Raw genomic sequence first — 23,810 nt, 5'->3', positions numbered from 1 at the left:
CCAATTCCAAAACAGTTCATTTGATTTGCTGCTACACCTTTGTCTGCTTCTGCTTTTTCGAAGTATATTTTGTTTTTCATCACCCTGAAACCAGTTAAACATGTTTCATATGAGTTTGTTTATAACAGAAATTCTTAACCAAAAAACTGGCATGAAATAATAAAAGTTATTACAAAACACCAAGGTTAAAAATCGCAATTGTTAAAACAGCTAAAAAAATGTATATAATGCATACAACTTGCTCTTTTGCTTTTGAAAAAAAAAAACATTTTGTAATGCCATGCTTAGTGTCAAAACGACACATTCTACACATTGTTCAAACAGCATTCAATTGTGACATTGTTAAAATTTTTACCCCTTTTGGGGTGTCAGTGAGGTAACTGAGCTGTTGTGTTTAAACTAACAATTAATGACCAAATTTTAACCATTTCTTATTAAAAAAATGTACCCACTGCAGGAACTGGTGAGGTGAATGCAAAGCAGAAGGGTGAAACACAATAATCAACTCAAAATGTCATACATATTCAATAATAAACTGTCCAAATTTTATTCAAAAGTTTAAAGAACTATGGTTCCATATCGCAGTAGTTCTCAACTCATTCCAGGCCATGGACCACCAGTTTAATTAAATCAATATTGTGGACCAGCCTATTGTTAAGTAAGGTTAAACAAAGCATCCACAAAAATATATTGGCTAAAATATATTCTTTCAATGCAGAATTTCGAGGAGTGATATCAAACAACTGACATCTAACAATAAATAACTTGGATAATATTTTTTTGTAGTGAATATTTATTAATTTACATGCAATTATTTCCAGTTTATCACCAAATTATGGGCCACCAGTTGAGAACCACTGCTATGGGGTAGTGTTTAGCCTTAAAAGAAATTAAAATTCAGTCCTTACATAAAGTTTTTCTTGGACGTTGGAGACCATACCGACCAAGAAACAGTTGTTGGGCTTAAGGCCCCTGTATCAAGACATTTTGACTCCGTCCATAAGTACTTCACACAAGCTTCTGTGTGAGGGCCCCAAAATTTAGGACACAGTGCCGGAAGGTCTAAAATCAACATAAACATATCGCTGAGTGTTATGAACACATTGTCGTCAGGGTTCCTGCACAATTTTCATTTAAAAATTCCATGACTTTTCAGAACTTTTTAAGAAAAAAAAACATCTTTTGTCACCAGCTGCACTGATGAGACCCTATAGCATTTAAATAAATACAAATAAAGATAATACGTAATAATGCATTTAAACCATTATTTTAAACATGCTGTGTTTATTTGATTGAAATCAGCAAGTAAACTGTTTTGTGCACAGTTTAAACAATTTCAAGGGCAGCTTATATTTTAATATCATTTCTACACCCCTTGTTTTGAAAAAAATTGGTTTGAACATTCGATTGCATGCAGGCATTAACGGTGAACATTTTGTTGTGTACAATTATTCGTGTGACTAACAATTGTTGACAAATAGTTGTTTTATAGAAAAAAAACTATCGTGAAACAATAGCATCTGACATGACAACTTGCAACTTACAATCAGGGACTCTTACCACATCTCCTAACAAGTGGTTCAAAATATTGTAAATATGGTTGTCAAATGCTGCATGATCATAATAAAACAGAAGTTTTTACAGTTTTTGAATTGAGGTCATATTACAAAACCCAACAGAACATTTTCAGAAACATTATGTAAATGCTGTTTTCAGAGTCTTCACATAAATAAAAGTATGTTTGGAATATATTTAAATTTATGATTTTGAAGGGGCGTTATTTAACATTTGTAAAATAATGCAAGCATTACACACGCCAATCCAAACGTAGCAATCAGGTATAGCAAACCTTGGTTAGTCCAAATGCAGTTTGGACCAAAAAGATCTGGATAACTGATTTTGTTCAGTTTAAGTTTTACACATTGAAAATCATTTGTACCTCTAGTTTTTGTCACAAATTAGGCTCTGGATTAACTGAATCCAGTTTAACCTAGGTTTACTGTATTACTCACCTATTCCGAAGCACTCTAGTTGTTTGGCTGAATCACCTCGATCAGCAGCAGTTTTTATTGCTTTAAAACCGTCGTTTAACTGCCTGTTTGTACAAAAAAAGTCAACAAAAGTAATGTCAGTAAATGTCAATGAACAAATACGTACAAAAAAGAATAATCTAATTCCAATATTGTGTGTGGTACTAATTCCTAATTTATAGTCTATTCTCAGTTAAAAAAAATCTAGGTAACTGAATACCATATTTGTTCTCGTTTTTGTCTGTTGGCAAAAACATAATACGGACTTTGTTGTTTAATTTCAACTTCAATTTAGCGGCTTTTGTGCATTTTAGCAAAACAATTTTGAAAGCTAAAGGCCTCAGTTAAAGATTCAATGTGCAAAAAAATGAATTAGTGATTTATCTAAAACATTTTGGTTTGCTGGCAATAATGCTAATAAAATCTGACTGGAATGTTGGTGCATGCATGGAAGCACTGGTAAAAAACTTCTACACTTTTGGACAGAAAAAAATACGGAAAAAAAACAATAAAATACGGACAATAACAATAAGTAAATAAGAAAAAAATATGGTAAAAACAATAAGTGAAAAAATACGAACAAAAACACTACGTGACCCATAATAATGAACATTGACCTGTATGGTGTGTTTGCTACAATGTTCAGTTCTGCAGGTGGAAGTTTATCTGGGTACTTATCCCCACCCGGTGCGCATTTTGCATTGGCCCATCGTGCACGCAGACAGGGAAGGTCGTGGAGACCATTGTATTTTGGACATTTAGCATCCAAATCTGAGAAAAATAAGTGGGTTGGGAAGTATGTTTCTCCTCAGTGCCTTTATAAAATGGTTGCTAATGGTCCTTATGTCTACAATGTTTGTTTTTACTTTTTGCAGTAGGAAATAACTTTATTGTTCTCCATTTTCGTGACATTATCCTTCTATAGCAACGTGGTTGATTATTTTGTTTTTTGGAAAAAAATTTTTTTTAAAATATGATTCTATTTGTTCTTACGAGTAAGAATATTAAAAACTGGGTAAACTGTATAAAGCATGTTTTTAAGCCAGTTGTACTTAAATAAGGTCATTTCCAACATGCTTGCTGTACATACAGTGGTGAGTTTCAAATTTTTGGTTAGCCGGTTCTATAACAATAGTCATATTTTTCAGCCAGATCTCAAAAATCAGTGTATCAGATAAGATGTAAAAATTCCATTGACAGTAACCAGTAATGCTAACCGGTTCACTGATCTCATAAAATTTCGTGAGACGGTTCGATAGAACCTATGCGAACCGGCTGAATCCCACCACTGGGTACATATAAATATGTAAACTTTTTTTCCACATGCAAAATTTGTGTGTTATAGAAACTTGTGTTAAATTTAAACAACAACAAAAAGTGTTTATTTGACCTAATCCACTGATGGTAACAACAGCCACTGTTGTAACAGTTGCAGAACAATTCATTGAATTTATTTACGTACACAAAGAAAATCGCAACAAAAAATTTGAGCCACCAGTTCTTACAGACATAACCTTTTGGTTGAGCTACTAATGTAAGAACTCACAGTAGAAAAGGTTTGCTAAATACATATAGGTGGTGTCAAAGCGCAGTTATTTAAAACAACAGTGAAACTGGGATAAGGTTAGAGACTAATTTGAACACAAAAAACTGGGCTTTTAGGTTAAAGTTATTGTTATTATTAACATAGGTGCCAGCTAGTGGGTGGTAGGGTGGCGGACACTATGGATATTTTGGTTTGTTCGTAGCGATATCGTACGAAACATCGTAGAATAAAAAAAAAAATCAGGATATATTTTGCTTTGAAACCAAGCATACTGCCAAAAAACCAACAAAACGTTCCTTGAAACTAAAACCTGTTTTGGTTAGTACCTTCTTTATGATGTCAAACACACAATTGTTTGCTAATAAATGTTTTTCCTTTCTTGTGTACAATGCGAATGTTTTGTAATAAATGGTTATCTCAGGTGATTATAAAGCAACAACAACTTGACAAAACACTTTTTGATCGTTGTTAAACTAATGATAAATGTTTCTGCAACATGTTCCAAAGTGGGGTGGCAAAATTTGGTCAAGCAGCTCCTGGGTAACGTTATTTATCTGAAGCAGTGTGGTTCAAAAGGTAACATAACACACAAAACGCAAACGTGGCTTGTGATACTTACGCAGAGATCTGTAAATTAATTTTACATGTTCAATGTAAAAAAAAAAAATATTTTGAAAAAATATCATCAACATTGCAGTTTCGACATGAAATTATGGGTTTCCCCATTTTTCACAGCTCGCTTTTCACAAGCTCGAAATATACCGACCATTAGAAAGAGCGCATGTGAATGAAAAAAACGCATATCTGTAATGCACAATTATAAACATGGCCAGGCTAATTCTGGGGTGGCAGCACAGCTATTTTATAATGGTTGCCACCACAAAGATATTTAGTGGGGAGGCACACCACCCCTGCCACCCTGGAAATCGACACCTATGGTTGTATGCCATAGGAAGTTTGTTGAGCTTTGCGATCTTGTGGTTGCACGCAGTAGTGACATCATATTTTTCATTCACCACCTTGCATTTTCGTAAAACTCTGCACCTATGATTAATATTATAAAACCTTAGACCAGGGGTTGGCAACCTTTTAGACAACACTGGCCAATTTACTTGTTATTTCCATGTGTTAATGACCTCGATGGCAACGCTTATCTAAATAATAGTGGTAAGTAGCAGCAGATATCAATAATAAAGAGAAAGAGTGTTTTGTGCATGTAAGGCTGAATTTAAGACAATGACTTGATAAGAGCTATAAACAAGGGTAAAAGTATAACAGGGTAAATTGTTACTTCAGTATAAACATGCAAATTGGTTGCCGACCACTGCCTTAGACTAACCCTAATACCCTTAACCATCAGCATTTCTACACAAACTGCATTTAACATGTATGCGTGCATCAATGACCAGAAACTAGCAAACCTGGCTACTGTGAGTTCTCACGTTAGTAGCTCCACAATATCTTTATCTGAAAAATAATCTACTACAAAAAACACAAGCTTACTTAACCCGAAGCAGTGGAATTGATTGATCAAAGTACCTTCATCGGCTTTGATTTTTTCATGTTTTATTTTTGTATATATATAGCTGCAACAAAAACATTACCAATTAGAACAGAAACCAAAAGCCTAAAACTCGAGAAGCACTCAATTGGCGAACAAACATTATGCAAAAAAGTTGTTAATGTACGTAATAAACAAAAACACAACTGCCAGACAACTTTTGTATAAAGAGCACATTATGTACACATATCAACAAACACTGTTGTCATCATCAGTGCAGGTTGTCAATCGAGCTGTTGAACACGGAATATAAAGGACTTAAACCAGGGGTGGGCAACCTTTGTTAATGTAGGGCCAATTATAAATGTCAAAATTGGATCGAGGGCCGCACATGTGCATCACACAAAGTGATTTTGCTTTGTTTCTTACCAAATATGCTTAACTACAAGTATAATTCTTACTTGATTCTAGCCACATTTGACAGATCGCAGAAAACTAGCACCAGGCGCATTAATCGGCTCAAAAATATGTAATAATTGGACTCGTTTGCCAGTACTCTTGAAATCCAAGCGTCTCTGCGGGCCACACAAGCTTTGATGAAGGGCCACATGCGGCCCACAGGTTGCCCACCCCTGACTTAAAGGAATGCCAGGCATGTGAAGTAAAGTCACAGACAGTAACACGGAACAGGCCATTAGAAGGGTGTTGGCAAACAGACAAAAAACGAAAGTATGAGGAAACTGTGTCTAAGTTAAACAAATGGTAATGCTGTTGAATACAAAGCGTTACGAGAAATAGCAGGTCTACTCGGTCTTGGTTTGTGGCCAAATTCTCAGCATCAGCAAATTGCTTTATATACCGCAGGGGTCAGCAAACCCTGGTATGCATGCCAACGTTGGCACGCGAGAGGGTTTTTCATGGCACGCCAACCAATTTGCATGTTTATATTGAAGTAACAATTTAACCTGTTACACGGCTTGTTTATGGTTTTTGCTATGCCATTGTCTTAAAATTTAGCCTTACATGTACAAAACACTCCGCTTTCTCTTTATTATTAATAACTGCTGGCACGCACTACCATTATTTAGAAAAACATTGGCATGCGAGGTCATTAACACATGGAAATAACAAGTAAATTGGCACCCGCCGTGCAAAAGGTTGCCGACCCCTGATATACCGTGTTCAATAGCTCGATTGACAACCTGCACTGATGATGACAAGAGTGATTGTAAAAACATCTGCATGATGTATTCTATGTAAACGAGTTCTCTGGCAGTTATGTTTTTTAATTCATCTTCCAGTCCAATTATAGTGTTCTTAGGTAAACATAAGTATGACAAACTAACACACTTTGCAAACAACACAACTACAATTTTGTAACAAAAAATATTGACTGATTTGTTTTACTTCTTAATTGTACAAGTTTATAGAGCTCGCAGTTATAGAGTTCATGACGTGCTTGCGTTTAATTCTTGTGTATTTAATGTTATTTACCCTGATAAAGGTGACCTGTATAAGACGTCGAAACGTTTGAATAAAATTACATTTGCCAGAAGAGCTCTATAAACTTGATATCATGCATAGCAGCAATAGTTTATATATTTATAAATTGGACGTTTTAAGGTGAGTTTTGGTTGAAACCAAATCATGCCCAAAACAACAAACTTGCTTCAGCACAGAGGCAAGCAACAGACAACCTATGGAACAGGGTACGGCCAGACTTTAACAAACTAGCTATTGATTTCAAACAATTTCACCGTTAGATGGTAGGTTGTGTTTATTTGCAGCTAAGGCATTTTTAATTTTGTAATATGTTACAATCAAAATATATACAAAACACAAGTAGTCCAACCGATAGGATTACTTGTGTTTACTTGTGCGATAGAGCCTCATTGACGCCATTTCTGTCCAAATTAATACAGCAGGGAGAAAGAAAAACACATAAATTGTCTGATTTTTACAAACTGGTGGGCTTTAACCAAAATTGATAGGCAAAATTAAACAAAAATTTTGAGTTCTAACATTTTAACATGATCATGTACGCTGAATGCAAATATTTTAAGTTTACATGAAAATTAAGTGGCAAAATTTACATGAAAAAAAGTAATTTAGCTTTTAATATTACATTAAATGTTAGAACCCAGAAGTTTCGTTATTATCAAATTAAGTTCGCGTTTAAGCTCTCAAGTTTGTAAATGTCAGACAATTTATGTGTTATTTTCCTCAACCCAACGTATCATTTTGGACACAAAATGGCCTTGAAGGCTTTATTGCGTAACAATAGGTTGAACAACTTGTGTTTTATATAGACTTTGGTTACAACGTGATTAAGTTATATATTCAGTAAGGATGAACCGGAAAGTCAGAACACATATACTCGACACCAAGCATTGCGCTTTCAGATGCTTCGTGCTCGGCTGAGCAGTTGCACAAACTGACCCGAGCGTTAAATTTGCATGTTCTTCTAACAAACACAAACTAGTGTTCGAAAGGGTATACAAATGACTGTTTTTTTTAAATGCGTTAGATTGTTGACACACTTCTACACCGCTGGAGATGTAAGGGACCACAGAAGAGTACTTAACTAGTGTGCAATAGGAAATGCTTGCGACATCATTAAACTAATTTTTTGTGTGTATCTTTCCATTAATCTAATTGTTGGTAAAAATGTCTGTGTTGTTTTATTGTCTGGCCCTCAGCATTATTGTAATGGTTGTGACCAGTGGTGGGATTCAGCCAGTTCGCACTGGTTCTATAGAACCGTCTCACGAAATTTTAAAAGAATAGTGAACCGGTTAGCATTACTGGTTACTGTCAATCGACTTTTTGTAGCAGAACTGGCAGAAAAAATTGACTTTTGTGATAGAACCGGCTGACAAAAAATTTGAATCCCACTGCCGGCTGTGACCCGTCGCGCTAAACAGCCTCAGTATCACTCAACCATAGTTAGGCAAAGCCACACAAACAAACAAGAAGACACTGTGAAATAAACAAACATGGTAAAAGGAAGAAACATTAGGATGTCATAAATGCGGTGTTAAAATATAAAACACAGAAATTTGTTACTTACGTAAAATTGCTGGAAGCTGGTTTTGACCATGATGACCAACTGATAGTTTCCGGATTTAATAGTCCTTCATAAACGCATTGTACTTCATACCATAAAAATACTAAACATGCCTTGGAATGTGGACCCCAATAAGTTGGGCAGGGTGGAGGAAAATCTAAACACAACAATGTCAAAACAGTTGAGTTGAGGATGTAGAATAAAACGTAACCATTTTATTAAACAGACGTTTCGACACAAACTTAAACGTGCAAAAAAATCCGCTAGTATAGTCCGTGTCTTGTGTACCAAAGTGGAGATGAGTTATATTTGTTTCGCTTGGTGAAAGAACACATAGCGATACAATTGCACTAAAACAATCACCAAGCCGGAAATAGCTGCGCAACTTTGTAACATTATAGAAAATACCGGACAAGCATTTCGTCCAGCAGGTAACATATGTAACAAATTTGTTGTTCAAAAGGTGTAATGATAAACAAAATACTAGTTGTTATTTCGAGAACTTATATTTTCGCTGACGTTTTGCCCACAAGAACAGTAGGGCTTCTTCATAGCAATGAATGACATATTGCGAGTTATAACATTATGTAGCGCAAAACAATGTATTGCACATTCGGTGGATAATGACTGAATGCACTGCAGCTACACTGTACTATAAAGTGTTATGTGACGAGAGCTCACAAGGAAGTTAGTTCGGAATTTGTCACAAAATCTCAAAAATTTAATGGCGATCGACTGAGTGATTTTTGGTTTAAAATAGGCTTGGACAACTGGAGGGGAACATTGTGTGGGAACTGTCCAGGTGTCACAGAAACTAAGGTTTGAGATCAAATAATTTTATCATTAAAAAAGATGCAAAAACAGAAGATGTTTAATTTCTGTTTATTGTACACTCATTTGCAAACTGTAGTCATTACAAACTTAGAAAATATCTGGTACATTTACAAATGAATTTGTATCAACCAAAATTCGATTTAACAGGCTTTTATTAATCAACTGTTTGAAAACATGTTAAACAAATTTAATTGCTTTTGTAAGCACATATAACACACCTAAATCATTTTATTTGTTGTTTAAAGCAAGTCATCATTATCAACAACATAGCAAAGGGTCTTTGCAAAAAAATGTACCCAAACAAGAACAGTAACAATGACACATGTAATGTACTCCATCTAGTGGTTACATGTCAATGACAACTACAGTGGAGCTACTTTTGTATTGTTAGAACTCACAGTAGCCAGGTTTGCTCATTTTTGGCAGGTGGTGCAATCAAATACATTAAAGAATAAACGCAATTTTTGTAAAAAAAAAGAGCTATTGAGGTTGGTCTAAGGTTTCATAATAATAATGGCAATAAAATCAACCAAAAAACGTAGTTCTTTATGTTAAATTGAGTCTCTGTCTAACCCTATTCCAGTCTCACTGTTAACTTAAATAACTATCTTCTTGACATCAACTATCGATATTTGGCAAACCATTTCTACTGCAAGTTCTTGTATTAGTAACTCTATCAACAACTACACATAACTTGCCTTGTCCGAAACAGTTTAGTTGGTCAGCTGTATTATTTGCATCAGAACTTTTCCTGGTGACAGTAAATGAATCATTCAAAGCTCTGCAATGAAATGTATACAGTTTTTTCTACATCATTTTGTTTACAGTACAGCAGCACGATTGAAGGACAATAATTGGAAAAAAGGTGTTATTTTCAGACAATATGCAGTCTTCAAAAATGTTATAATTAAATATGGTAGCACTTCACAAATATATGTCATGAGCCACCCTAGCAAAATACATGTCATGAGCACGCAATAATTCTAACATTATGTTTTATTTAAAATAATAATAAAAAATTTGACTAGTTTATGCAAGGTTTCCTTTAATTTGAAAAAGCCCTAGTAAGTGTTCAAAGCGGCAATCCTTGGGTTCAGAAAAAACCTCAAATTCTGGGATTTCAGTGTCAGGATTTTCAGGGCCACCAAACCTCATCCCAAGTCTTGTAACATTTCAAAGCATCATAAACCTGAGAAAACTGTGTCATCTGAAGGTGAACTTACGTATAGCTAAGTGCTGAAAGAGCTGTCTGTTCAGCAGGCGTACGTTTTTCAGGGGACTTATGGCCTGCTGGTCTGCACCCAACCCCTATCCAAGTCTGGTTTAAACAATCCAAGCTATGTGGACCATAATAAGTGGGACATGCCGAAGGAAGAGCTGGAAAGAAAAAAAATAAAACATTAAAATCCTTCACAGCCAGTGGTGGGATTCAGCCGGTTCGCACCGGTTCTATAGAACCATCTCACGAAATTCTATTAGATCAGTGAACCGGTTAGCATTACTGGTTACTGTCAATTGACTTTTTGTAACAGAACTGGCTAAAAAATTTGACTTTTGTGATAGAACCATCTCACAAAATTTTATGAGATCAGCGAACCGGTTAGCATTACTGGTTACTGTCAATTGACTTTTGTGATAGAACCATCTCACAAAATTTTATGAGATCAGCGAACCGGTTAGCATTACTGGTTACTGTCAATTGACTTTTTGTAACAGAACTGGCTAAAAAATTTGACTTTTGTGATAGAACCATCTCACAAAATTTTATGAGATCAGCGAACCGGTTAGCATTACTGGTTACTGTCAATTGACTTTTGTGATAGAACCATCTCACAAAATTTTATGAGATCAGCGAACCGGTTAGCATTACTGGTTACTGTCAATTGACTTTTGTGATAGAACCATCTCACAAAATTTTATGAGATCAGCGAACCGGTTAGCATTACTGGTTACTGTCAATTGACTTTTTGTAACAGAACTGGCTGGAAAGTTTGACTTTTGTGATAGAACCCGCTGACAAAAAATTGGAATCCCAACACTGTGAACAGCAACCAGATTCATTGGATAAAAAAACAAAGCTCACCTTCACCAAAACATGCTATCTGTTGTGCATCAACACCACTGTCCGCTGAGTTTCTAATTGTCTGCATGTGTGTGAATAATGATCTAGAAACAATGTTACAACCACTTAAATATAGCAAACCAACCAAACACAAATAGGTATTATCAGCCCAGTTTGTTTGATTGGTAAAATAAAACACAGTGGGTCTTATAGCATTAAAACTTATATATTTAATGTTAATTGCAGCTTGTACGAAGGAATTTAAGCAAAATTTAGCAGATCATAAAAAATTAAAAACTGCATTTGATGCCAAAATAAAATTATATTTCATTTAGTTTGTTTCTTTAAGAAACCAGGGGTTGATATCTGTGTGCAAAATCATAGTTTATGGTGGTAAATTTTTTTAAAAAGGAGACACAATCATGTAACCTGGTATTTAAGAATTACATCATACCGAACTCAAAGCCAGCAATGTATTAGTTTAATATATTTTGAAAAGTAAGTTGAAACAGTTGCAGACACTGCAAACATAAGGTTTCATCAGTGCAGTTGGTGATAAGAGATCGGCCGTATTGGCTAGTATACCCATCCAATCGCACTCCAGTGCGAAAACAAATTAGCCAATTGGTTGGCATGCCACAAAAATCACCTCGAGTGCCAACATTGACCCCTGCTTTAAACTTTAAAGGACTAGTAAAATACAGATTTTGAACTTCCTGTTAAATCTATTTATGACGTAACACAGTATATAAGTCAAAGGGACATTCGAATTAGGCAACAAAAACTTGGTCACACAAATAGCCACAAACGTCATAAACACTCTTATATTCGGTTTTGTAGGTAAGCACATTTGTCCAATCAACATCTCTAGGTGAATGGTCTCTTGTTGTTAAATCAACTTTTACATATAACACTTTAGAAGTAAGAGTGCTTAACCATAAACATTGGGCATGCATAGCACCTGGAAATACTGAAGTAGGAATATGTTGTATATTGGCTGTTAAGGTTTATAGCTAAAAATTCAATGTAGTTGAAAGCAGTGTTTTTTTTAAGGTTTTTTAAGGTGACCGTTTCGGTCCCCCAAATTTCTCCAGTGGTTTCCCAAACTTTCGTTTAAGCAAATATGGCTATTTTTTGGTATTTAAATGAAACACTTGCGGTCTCTTAAAACTACTTAGCGGTCACCCAAACTAAACCTTGAAAAACAACCTGGTTGAAAGCTTCCTCAAATAACAAATTACAAATTATGCATAAAAAGCTTTTAATTCAAAATTTTGTTTATATCAATGCGTTCAATTTGATTCACTTCTGTCCATTAGTTCGACAAACAATGAGGAGGAAATTTCATAAAAAGCCTGACGATCCATGTGTCAAAAGGGTTGATTTAATCCACACATACAGCTGTTTTGAATGTTAAAACACTAACAGTACCTTGGGAATTTCAAATTCCATACTTTTTAAGGTCTTTGTTTTTTTTTCAAAACTTTATCAGGCCTTAACTTAAAAATACAAATTGAAATCCTAAAACTTTTTCAGGTTTTCCATACCAACGAGAACTCTGGTTAAAGTAACCATTTTTTTGCAAAATGCTAAACCTAATAGTCACGTTTACCCGTAAGCATATGCAGCCAAAGTAGTAAATTCAGTAGCAGACAACTTGTCAGGATGCTTTAGACCACTAGTAGTACATCCAACGCTCTTCCAGACAAATTCAAGGCAGGCCTTTGAGTGTGGACCTGCCCAGGTTGAACAAAGGCCAGAAAGAACTAAACAAAAAATACAAATGCAACAGTCATTGTTACTTTTATCAAATACCAATAACATAAAACACAGTGGTGCATTATGCAAAAAAAACTATCTATAACAGCTATTGCTGCCAGGCATAATATAAAGTTTATAGAGCTCTTCTGGCAAATGTATTTTTTATCCTGACGTTTCGATGTTCTATACAGGTCACCTTCATCAGGGCAAAGAACACTGAACGCACATAGCGCAGTGCACGATAAAACCATTTTTTTGCAGGCCACATGCAAATGTTTTTTCAGAAATGTTGGAGCTAAAGGACCAATTACAACAGCGGACACCTGCAAATGGCATATTGTACAAGCTATCCAAATTAGAGCCAACTTCTAAACTGTTTAAAAAAACTTACACATTTTGTAGGCTTAATGATATGGTTTTTCACCCAAAACGTTAAAATATGAAACCACAATGACCCAATTAACAGTAATGCAAAATTTTGTCCCCAACAACCAATGCTTACAATTTTTACCACTAGAGGTGTTTTAAGCAACAACCATTGATTCTTTTGACTCCACAAGCCTGTTTACTACCTTCTCTGTTAACATGTCCACCTAGCAATTCACAAACACGAGTAACAAATGTTTGGTTGCCTATAACTCCTTTTGTTTGCGGTGCCCTACAACAATATTTTACACTTCAGGGGCTAGCAGGGTAAATACTCGGGTTGGGTTATCAGGGCACATGAAGCAGATGGTAAATCTACATAACTATATCCACCGTCTGTACAAATTAAACATTTCATAGTAAAGAGAGTGGACAAACTTTAGAAAAGAAAAAAAATGAGTACAATCAAAAATGTGTCCCCCTATTGATATATATATGGGGACCTATAATAAACGATTCTGGAAAATCAAACTTACCAACTCCGTAACAGTTAAGTTGCTGAGTTGCGTTTCCAGCATCTGCTTCTGCTTTGATCGACTGAAAAGCTGCCATTAGGTTCCTATAAAAACAACGGTATAGCTGCCATTAGGTCTCTATAAAACCCAGCACAAAAACATGTATAGCTGCCATTAGGTCTCTATAAAACCCAACACAAAAACATGTATAGCTGCCATTAGGTCTCTATAAAACCCAACACAAAAACATGTATAGCTGCCAATAGGTATCTATAAAACCCAGCACAAAAACTTGTATAGCTGCCATTAGGTCCCTATAAAACCCAAAACAAAAACATGCATAGCTGCCATTAGGTCCCTATAAAAACCAACACAAAAACATGTATAGCTGCCAATAGGTATCTATAAAACCCAGCACAAAAACTTGTATAGCTGCCATTAGGTCCCTATAAAACCCAAAACAAAAACAGGACCAGTTTGCAAAACTTCATACTAACTAATGAGCTTTGCCATACTAGGCTAGGTAATAAGATTATCAAATGTGCCTTGTCTTTGTACTACTTGTTTTGCAGAGTGCAAATGTTTTCGGTCTTAACACAAAATATTGATGGGCATGACAATGCAAGATTCGCATTTCAGTTTTGTTTCACTGTTTGTTATCAAAGTCAGTCTCATTTGAACCAACGTCTATAAACAAGTTCACCAATCCATTGTTATGCGAAAGAGGCTCACGAACACCATGTTGTGTCCAAAATAGTACAGTTGATATAAGGAAAATACAAAAATTGCCTGTTTTTTGGAAACTAAGAGGTTCAAAGTGAATTTGATTGGCCAAATAGTTAGAGCCAAAAAGTTTTATTTAATTTTGCTGAACTTTTTTTCGTTAAAGCTCTCCAGTTTGTAAATTTAAACAATTGATGTGTTTTCCCCTATACTCGCTCTGTTATTTTGGGTGTAATTAACAAAAAAAGATTAACTTAACAAGCTTTTATTTCAGCACTGCAGTCTCACACTCTAAATATTTATCTGAATTGAATTTATGCGAATTCACATTAAAGCATACTGCTTTGAGAAAACTGACTATAAGCTCACATTGATAAGACTGGAGTCTCAAAATAAAAATAGACAAATAATAAAACTTACGGATCAATCATAGTTTTGTACTTGAACGCAAGATCTTTAGGAATCTTGGTAGGGTACTGATGCCCGTCCGGAACACATCCTACATGGTTCCAAACATCTATTAAACATACATCGGTGTGGGGTCCGTGAAATGATGGGCAAAAAGAGGCACGATCTGAAAATGTGATATTTTTAAAAATGTTCTTGAAAAATTGTTCAGTTTTCACAATTTTAATGCAAAATTCATATGCAACTAGAAAAGTGGCTTTCCCAAATCAATACATATACTTCCGTTTTATTTATATATATATATACTCTATATCAGTGATTCTCAACCTCGGCTCTCAGGGCCGCATGCGGCTCCCAACTACTTATTTTGCGGTCCTCACCAGACTTCTGAAAATCAGTAAAGATAATTATAACCATGAATGCTAAAATACTAAAAAAATCGATGTATGGATATGTACTATTTATAAAAGTTTACAATGCAGCATATTTAAACACTATCATTATTCAACCAAATCAATATTGTTTGCTGTTATCCAGGATTATTTTTCAAATTCATATTTTGCAGCTCCTTACATACTTAAAAAAACTACTATTTGTCCCTGACAATAAAAAAGGTTGAGAACCACCACTCTATATCATATGTACTGATTTACTATACACACCATTGTTTCTACACACATGATTGTTTTTGCAAGCAAAACTGAATACAAAATTGCCCACACATGTATCGCGAATTACTCATAGTAAAAAGGTTTTCAGATTTATTATTATTAGACTCTTCTTTTGTAGAAGGACAAATTAGTTGAAACCTTAAACCCAAACTTCAAACGGTTTTGCTTATATCCAGTTTACATTATATTGTCATTTGTAATTAATTATAAAAGTAGTAAAAAAAGAACATAAAAAATACTCCCAATTAGAGAATTCAATCGCTAGGTTTGAACTGGGTACAACTATGCAAGGCCAGTTTTGAAACAGGTAAAACTTTTAGAAAAGCCCAGACAGTGTTACAGGCACTGACAAATTAGGAAGATGCTTTGTAGCAAAGTAATATATATATATACATATATAATTGTTCTTGCGCAGCCATTTGCCACGCAGTCGCCAAAAGACCATTTATTGACATTTTGACACAGGTTTCAATAGCACACAGTCCTCAGTGTTAAACAATAACGTTTTTCCTAATTTATATGACTCACATATTGTTTCTGGAGTATATGTGTCAAAAATAACTAGAATAGTGGTTTTCCTGTAAATTGCCAGTTTATGTATACTGCATCATATTTAACGATGTATCACATATACCAGGGGTGGCCAGACCTGCTTCATGCTCGAGCTGCATATCACAAAACTTAGTTTTAAAAGAGCCGCAACACAAAAAATCAAAAACGAATTTATTTATTTACAATAAAGTGTAGCCTATCAAATAATGATTATTGTTGTGTGGTGATGTTGTGTGGTGATACTGTGAGTGAGTCTCCACCGTGGCTGCAAGGTGTTTGAAATTAGGCTGATATGATGGGAAAGTTTTTGTGTTTAGCTTCGTAATAAAGTATAAAGTTGTTATTTTGTAATGATTGGGCTAAGCTTGACAGATGAGACACACAGGTTTAAACTTCGTGTAAGCCGCAATACAATTGTAAAATGCTTCTAATGTCAGCCATGACTTACAGCCTAAATCTGACAATATATTTGACTACAATGCACAAGCTAGCACGCTTCTGTAAAAAAATGTTCGTTTTGATTTTGGGAATGTACATTGGTTATGACAAACAGTCAGTCTATTGTTAATACGTAATAGAATACATTGTATTATAATCAGGTTAAACAATTTGGCAAGATGGGGAAATGCATGTGCAACATTAAAAGAGCCGCAATCAAAGGCTCAAAGAGCCGCATGCGGCTCGAGAACCGCAGTTTGGCCACCCCTGACATATACCATTTACTATATTTATAATGGATATATATTTGGCACCTACATTTCATTGGGTCCCTATCTTTTTCCTGGCACTTTATAACAAAATTGTTTCTGCACGCATAATCTAATGGGTCCCCACACATGTGCATATGCGATTTTGTAACAGTAAAAATATTTTTTCAACCGTCACACATTATACGTAAAATAGTGCAAAAATTAAATCCAGGCAAACTTCGAATAGGGCTTTTATGTAAACTGTTTTCACTTTGTAGTTGTGTGTTTATTGACAACCGTCGCAGCATTACCACGTTTCCCTTACTTCATAAAAGAAGCATCGATTTTTCACGGTTTCATTTCCGTCAGCGATCATTGTCTCGCAGCGTGCGAATGTTGTTAGATAAAGATATGGCGCCGATCGCGGCAGGAGGGGCCTGTCGTTAACCTCCATAAGATGCAAAACTGCGTGATACAACAATTGCATAACCAGCGTTTTTTAATGACATATCTTAATTGCACAGTGCAAAAATACTGCTTGATAGCACGTCCAGTTACGCGATGCAGAGATATTCGCTTTTCAGTGGGCAGCTTTGCGCTTTTCACGCCCAATTCAGCTTTTTTTCGACAAGGAGTTGCGCGTTGTTTTCACGAGGTGGAAAATGGATGAGTCCAACTATTTAAACTTTTTACAAAGTTTCATTTTTTTCCTTAATAGCCCTTTGTTTGTTGAATTATGATTTGTAATCCGCATATAGCGTTCCATGGCACCATTAAGTTTCTACATACCAACAATACGATTGCTTAGCTGGGCTTTCTATGTCCAAATCACGTTTTGGGACGATCAAACGGGGTCAAAATTCACATGGACCATCTTTATACCAATATCTGTAATGTGTGTAAATTTGAAAAAGTTTGAACCATTTTTTCTTGACCAAAACGTGGGAACAGATCTGTTTCAAAAATTTAACGTTTTGGGGGGCTGTGGGTGAACCGAGAGGTCAAACGGGGTCAAAATTCACATGGACCATCTTTAGACCAATATCTATAATGTGTGTAAATTTGAAAAAGTTTGAACTATTCTTTCTTGACCAAAACGTGGGAACAAATCCGTGTTAGACGGAAAATAAGATATCATAACATAACAGGGTTCCCGCACAATTTTTGTTTATAAATTCCAGGACTTTTCCAAAACTTTTTAAGAAAAAAAAACGAATTTCCATAACCTTAATCGAAAAAAATCGAGCAATTTACACAGAAAAACTAGAAAAAGAGGCTTTAGTATATGTAGCCAATTTACCATACTTGCAACGAATATACAAACGTTACATAATTTGAAATTCCGGGTAAATACCATACTTTTTCAGGGACTTTTGCAAAATTTGGCTTTTTTCAAAACTTTTCCAGGCCTTAAAAAATCAAATTCAAATTCCATAACCTTTCTAGGTTTTCTATACCCTCGGGAACCCTGTTTTAATGATAATAATAACAGCCCAAAAAGAGATAAAAAGCTTACATGCTTTATTGTTCAGATGTTTTGGCAAAAACTCATGCCATAATCAGTGACAATCATTAAACTTATAAACAGATCCATATGTAGTGTTTCCAAATAACAGTTTTTTTTATAATCAATTTTAAAGCCTGTGCCTTGCGCACTTACTATCCACTAATGAACTATGTCAGAGGAAAATCAATACACAAAACACACAAAAATTCCTACCTTTTACGCATACAGCTCCCGATACCCGCTGGCTGCAGTGTTGTACATCCCATTTGAATGTATCAATTTTCAGTGTCAAGCAGTCATGAATAAGATGGGGTTTAATATACCATCCACCGAGTGTCCAATTAAGACGCTTGAATACCTCTATGTCATACTCTTCACCTGTTGACCACAGGTATGTACCTGTATAAACAAATGGAAAAAATATGAAATTGCTTAAACCACTTTTACACAATAATGTATTCAAACAAAATGTACTTTATATGATATTTTGTATTTTGTCAGGATGATGCAGTCAGGTTCTACATAAAAAAATAAAGCTTAGTTATGCCAAATATGCCCTATGTAAAAATATACTAATTTGCCCATTGTAAAATGTACATGTATCAGTTGGTGAAGTCGAAAAACTTGAATAGTATGTTGTAGAACAGCGGTTCCCAACCTTTCTAGTGCCGCGACCCCTTAAAACAGTTCCCAAGTTGCGGTGACCCCACGCATAGGCGCCGAGTTTTACAAAAATGCGTGGATTTAAGGTGGTGGATTTAAATTATGACGTCACTAATGCGTGCAGCCAAACGAGCTCCAACTCAAAGCCCAATATACTTTTAATAAAAAGCAAAGTTCGTCAATTTTAACAAAAAAACGTTTTTAAAATAATGTTGATTTGGAACAATTCGCTTTAACATATTTTTGGTTTAGCAATGTTTAGAACAGTTTCGTCAAGTCGTTGCTTTTGTATCACCCAAAGTGACCATTTATTACAGAACAATCGCATTGTACACCATAATGGCCAATCATTCACTGCCAACAAGTGTGTGTTTGACGTCATACAAGTAAGGCACCAACCAAACTAGTTGCTTTTTCGTCAGCACGCTTGTTCAAAAGCAAAACTGTTCCCAAATTTGTTCAGATTTTACGGTGTTTCGTAAGATACCGACACAAACAAACCCAAATACCCACGGTGCTCGCCACCAACAAACAACGAAGGGAAGGAATGTGGTGCCCAGTTTTTTTGTTTTTTATTTGTTAAATTAGTCTATGGCCTAAAATGAGTTGGGAGCCATTCCCTTAGGCGACCCCAGGCAAATTGTCAGGCGACCCCAGTTGGGGTCGCGACCCACAGGTTGGGAACTGCTGTTGTAGAAGTTTCAATACATAGCTACACATTAAACTTTAACTATTTCAGCTGTTGCACAGCAGTGACAATAACCTTTTGGGCATTTAGAATGTAACATTGACTGTCACTACTTTTTTAACATACAAATATCCCAGCCACTGCATGAAAAGTAAGCTGCAAACAGTGCACACTGTTTTGACATATAAGGTCTCATTAGTGGTGCTGTGAACAAGGCATTCAAATTAACACACTGAAACTGGAGTGTTATAAGGCAGCTTTGTCCGGCTAATCTCTTGTCGCCAGCTGAACTAACAAGACCTGCTGTAAACACAAAAACTGTGTGCACTTTTCTTGTGATAAGGTTGTAAAATCTTTTATCACATACCTTCGGTAACCACATCATCTAGGCCGATCCACCAATAATAAACTCCAGTTATTCGTAGTGTAGTAAGAAGCTTCTTCAACAGTTCCCTGGCGAGGGCTTCATTTTTAAACTATGGACAGAAAACAAACTGGAATTTACTCGTATGTATCAAAGACAAATTATAAGATAAAGCAGATTTTTAATAAACTTTTTACTCGTTTTTACCAGCTCTGACATTTTTTTAACCTTACCAACAACTCGCCAAATACTTCTTTCGTATCTACATCAGTGGTTCTTAACCGGGGTACAATCGAACCCAAGGGGTTCGACAAAGGTCTTTTTTAAATTACAATACAAATACTTGTTTTCGTCAAACTTTAGGAGTCTAAGCAAAAAAATCAGAGCCAGTATATTTGTGTAGAACATAACTTTGTTTCGACAAGTGCTATTGTCATCGTCAGGTTATAAGAAATAAAAGCGACAGAACGCATGCAACTGTCTAGTCGCTAAAAAAAGGCAATTTTTATTTGCTAAATATCAAAACACTGGAAGGTTGCGCTTACCTCAGGTTGTGTTTTTTTAACGTAACAAAGAGCATTGTGCGCGTTGTTCGGAAGCAGCAAAACAACGAAATTTTGTTGCCAACAAAAAGTTATTACTTCATCTTTTTTATGTTTGTGTACTTTTGGAAGGGGGTTGGGAAGTGATGAAAAGGTTAAGAACTAGTGATATACATAGTATTGCCAATGTTGGAAAAAAGATCCCAACCAACTAAGCACTAGAAGCCAGCAAAACTGGCGCTACAGTCACCAGGACTTATGAAAGCTGTTAGTTGCTGTTAGCACAAACTTGTTCTTTATTGTCTTATGCCAAACCATATGCAAGTAATTTATTGTATTACTTTAAGAAATCATCCTTTTTGTTCAACTAAAACAAACTGTTTCACACCACTTTTTATGCCTCATTTTTGAAACATCTTTACTCACAGCGGGAAGAAGAGCACCATATGTTTTGCAAAGATCCCTTGCTTTGAAATAGTTTAGTGCAACCGGCAAGTACCACACTTCTAGCCCAGAATCAGTTAAAATAGAACCTGTACAACATGTCAATATAAAAGCTATTGCTGCCAGGCATAATATTAGGTTTAAAGAGAGCTCTTTGCATTCAGTGTTATTTACCATGATAAAGACGACCTGTATAGGGCGCCGAAATGTCGGAATAAAATTACATTTGCCAGAAGAGCTCTCTTGTCAATATTAAGTGTTTCAAAAACAAAGGACAAACAGAAGTAAGATTATTGCAACTTCTAAAGCTAAAGGCAAATAATGTAGGTTCTACTGTGGGTGTGTTACGGAATCTAAGTTTTTTTTTGTAAGGTATACGTCTACGTACAAGCTATTGCTGCTAAACATAACATTTATAGCTTTTTGGCAAAGTTTATAGAGCTTTTCTGGCAAATGTATTTTTATTCCGACGTTTCGACGTCCTATACAGGTTGCCTTTATCAGGGTAAATAACACCGAATGCAACTAGTGCAGTGAACGATAAACAAAGGAAAAAAGAAAGAAACGCAACTCCTGGTGCTTTGGCGTGTGATATTATAAAGTTAATTTTTAGTTTAACTGTGAACAAATAAGTTGTGGCGATGTACAAGAGCAGTTATACATAATGCAAATATTAAAGTACCTGGCATACCGACAAACTTTCTACACCAGTTGGCCCATGCTCATTCAGTTTGTGCAGCGTAAAGGAAAAATAAGCAGAAAGTCACCAGTATTTTCATAGTGAAAATTGGCCATAAAGGATCTTGGTATCAAAAACTGAGGCAAAAATATTTCAATACAGAGTGCCAGTACCAATACCATTGAAATTGTAAGAAACCATGCAAGTAATCGCCCCAACATTACATTATACATACATGCAAGAACAAACCCCTAGTTTTTCTGAATAAATTGAATGCAGAATAAAAAAATCAATTCTATCGACAGTTTAAAGCCAGTTTAGTTGATTTCTAAAATGTACATACCCTGATAGCCACACATTTCTGGAAACATATTCAGCATGTAGTTGTGTCGCTCATTATAGGCTTGACGAAACAAGCCAAAGGCACCAGTCACTGTTTGCCTTCGACCCATCTGTAACTGTGTTGGATTCAGTGCAGATGCATTACAACCCGCCTGAAAATTGGAAATACAATAGTAAAATTCGTAATTGAATCTTTATGCTTGTTTGCAAATACTGACAATGCTGCAAAAGAGAAATATATTTATCTTTAAGACTACAGGTTGAACGACTCAATGTTTTTTCTAAACTTACATCCATTACTAGTAAAAAACACTAGGACAGTGGTTCTCAAACTTTTTTGGTTGTGACGTCTCTGGAAAAGTGTTTTGGACTTGTGACGCACCAGCAAGTAAAAGTTAATGAGGAAACTTACTATTAAAGTTGTGTTTATTGATACAACAACAAAAAAACACGAAACAGAACTATTTTGCGACACCCTTGAAAAACTGAAACGATGTACCAGGGCGTCACGATGTACAGTTTGAGAACTACTGCTCTAGGATAATAAAAAACTGTACGTGTTCTAGAACAGTGTTTCCCAAACTATGGGCTGAAAATTCTGATCGGTTGCCTGTTTTTGTGACAATAAGAGCATCTACTTTTTGACTTTGTTTCGTAGTGTTATTTTTGTATGCTTTAAGGCTTTAACATGTTGCCCAATAATAATTTCATGACAACTTGGCATGATAATGGGTAATTCTGTTTGTGATGTCATAAGTTATATATCTATTAGCTCACTGTTGAGCGTTGTCTCACTGATAATGCTTTGAACCAGCTCTAAAGCAGAAAACACAAAATTTTTTTTTGGAAGTAACCACTATTGTCGACATTATGCCAAAAAGTAACATGGATCTGACATTGCTATTATACACCTAAACATATAATTCAAATTCTTTTTGTCAGTAGCCATTTCTTCTGTCCTAATTAAATCAAAGGTATAAAAAAACAACATACTAAATTGACAATTTGCCTCACGCAGTCAAAGGTGATTAATGGTGTAGTAAAGGCACAATCCGAAGGCAAGACTAAAAAATATAAGGATAGATAGTTACTTGAAAGGCAATATATGTTTGCAGATTCATTTTTGCAAAATAGATCATTATGTCTACATTTTTTAATTGTGTGAAATGCAAACATAAAGGTAGGTAAACAAAAGGCACAAATTAATTTTAAATTGTGTTACATTATAAATTAGTTTGGCAAATATAAATAATAACAGTTGAATATAAATCTAGCTTGTTTTGTTTAAATATATATACTATATATGTCAAAATGACAGAGAACAATTTTAAATTAAAAAAAAAACATGGTTTAAAAACGTAACAGAGCATGGGTACTGAAATTCTTACTTTTAAAAAAGTTGAAAATATTAAAAAAAAGGAAAACAGCTTAAAGGGATAATAACAATAGAAAATAAAAACTTTTTGTCACCCGTTTCGCACACAAATCCATATTTTGATTCACAATGGTAATCGTTCCAGAAACTATCTTTAATTGCAGAGTGATCAAAACTAAGTGTTAGTAGATCAAGACGGAGTGCACCACAATTTTCGTCACATAATGCATTGTTTGGTTCACCATTTCGGGCACCACCTTGATGCCATCTTTCAAATGCAGCAGGTGGAACTAAAAATTACAAACAGACCATTGAAAAAAAATTGATTGTTTCCTTATGAAAATGCTGAACTATATATACATGATATGCAGTGGTGGGATTCAAATTTTTCAGCCGGTTCTGTTACAAAAGTCCATTGACAGTAACCAGTAATGTTAACATGTGCGCTGATCTCATAAAATTTCGTGAAACGGTTCCATAG

General features: G+C 35.2%; 1 protein-coding gene across 5 annotated transcripts in view; it reads right to left on the bottom strand.

Annotated features, from left to right (window-relative positions):
* LOC145215409 (uncharacterized) overlaps positions 1–23,810 on the bottom strand; it is a 51,238-nt gene that overhangs the window by 8,536 nt on the left and 18,892 nt on the right. For 2 of the 5 annotated variants that reach the window (XM_080084107.1, XM_080084109.1), the window contains exons 13-30: positions 23,425–23,619; positions 22,948–23,018; positions 21,956–22,106; positions 20,916–21,022; positions 19,951–20,059; positions 18,446–18,631; positions 14,826–14,979; positions 13,704–13,786; positions 12,653–12,806; positions 11,062–11,144; positions 10,202–10,355; positions 9,677–9,759; positions 8,148–8,301; positions 5,080–5,162; positions 2,648–2,801; positions 2,013–2,095; positions 909–1,062; positions 2–84 (exon numbers count right to left, since the gene is read on the bottom strand). In XM_080084107.1, the coding sequence (XP_079940233.1) occupies positions 2–84; positions 909–1,062; positions 2,013–2,095; positions 2,648–2,801; positions 5,080–5,162; positions 8,148–8,301; positions 9,677–9,759; positions 10,202–10,355; positions 11,062–11,144; positions 12,653–12,806; positions 13,704–13,786; positions 14,826–14,979; positions 18,446–18,631; positions 19,951–20,059; positions 20,916–21,022; positions 21,956–22,106; positions 22,948–23,018; positions 23,425–23,619 (2,241 nt within the window). Of the gene's footprint in view, position 1; positions 85–908; positions 1,063–2,012; positions 2,096–2,647; positions 2,802–3,375; positions 4,621–4,688; positions 4,731–5,079; positions 5,163–8,147; positions 8,302–9,676; positions 9,760–10,201; positions 10,356–11,061; positions 11,145–12,652; positions 12,807–13,703; positions 13,787–14,825; positions 14,980–18,445; positions 18,632–19,950; positions 20,060–20,915; positions 21,023–21,955; positions 22,107–22,947; positions 23,019–23,424; positions 23,620–23,810 lie in introns of those variants that run through there. The other 3 variants (XM_080084108.1, XM_080084112.1, XM_080084110.1) reach the window with 3 other exon arrangements.

The sequence above is a fragment of the Phallusia mammillata genome, chromosome 2 (genome assembly GCF_965637545.1).
Source record: "Phallusia mammillata chromosome 2, kaPhaMamm4.hap1.1, whole genome shotgun sequence".
NCBI lineage: Eukaryota > Metazoa > Chordata > Ascidiacea > Phlebobranchia > Ascidiidae > Phallusia > Phallusia mammillata.
Note: the sequence above shows the minus strand (reverse complement) of the source record. Positions and strands in the feature narration are given on the sequence as shown.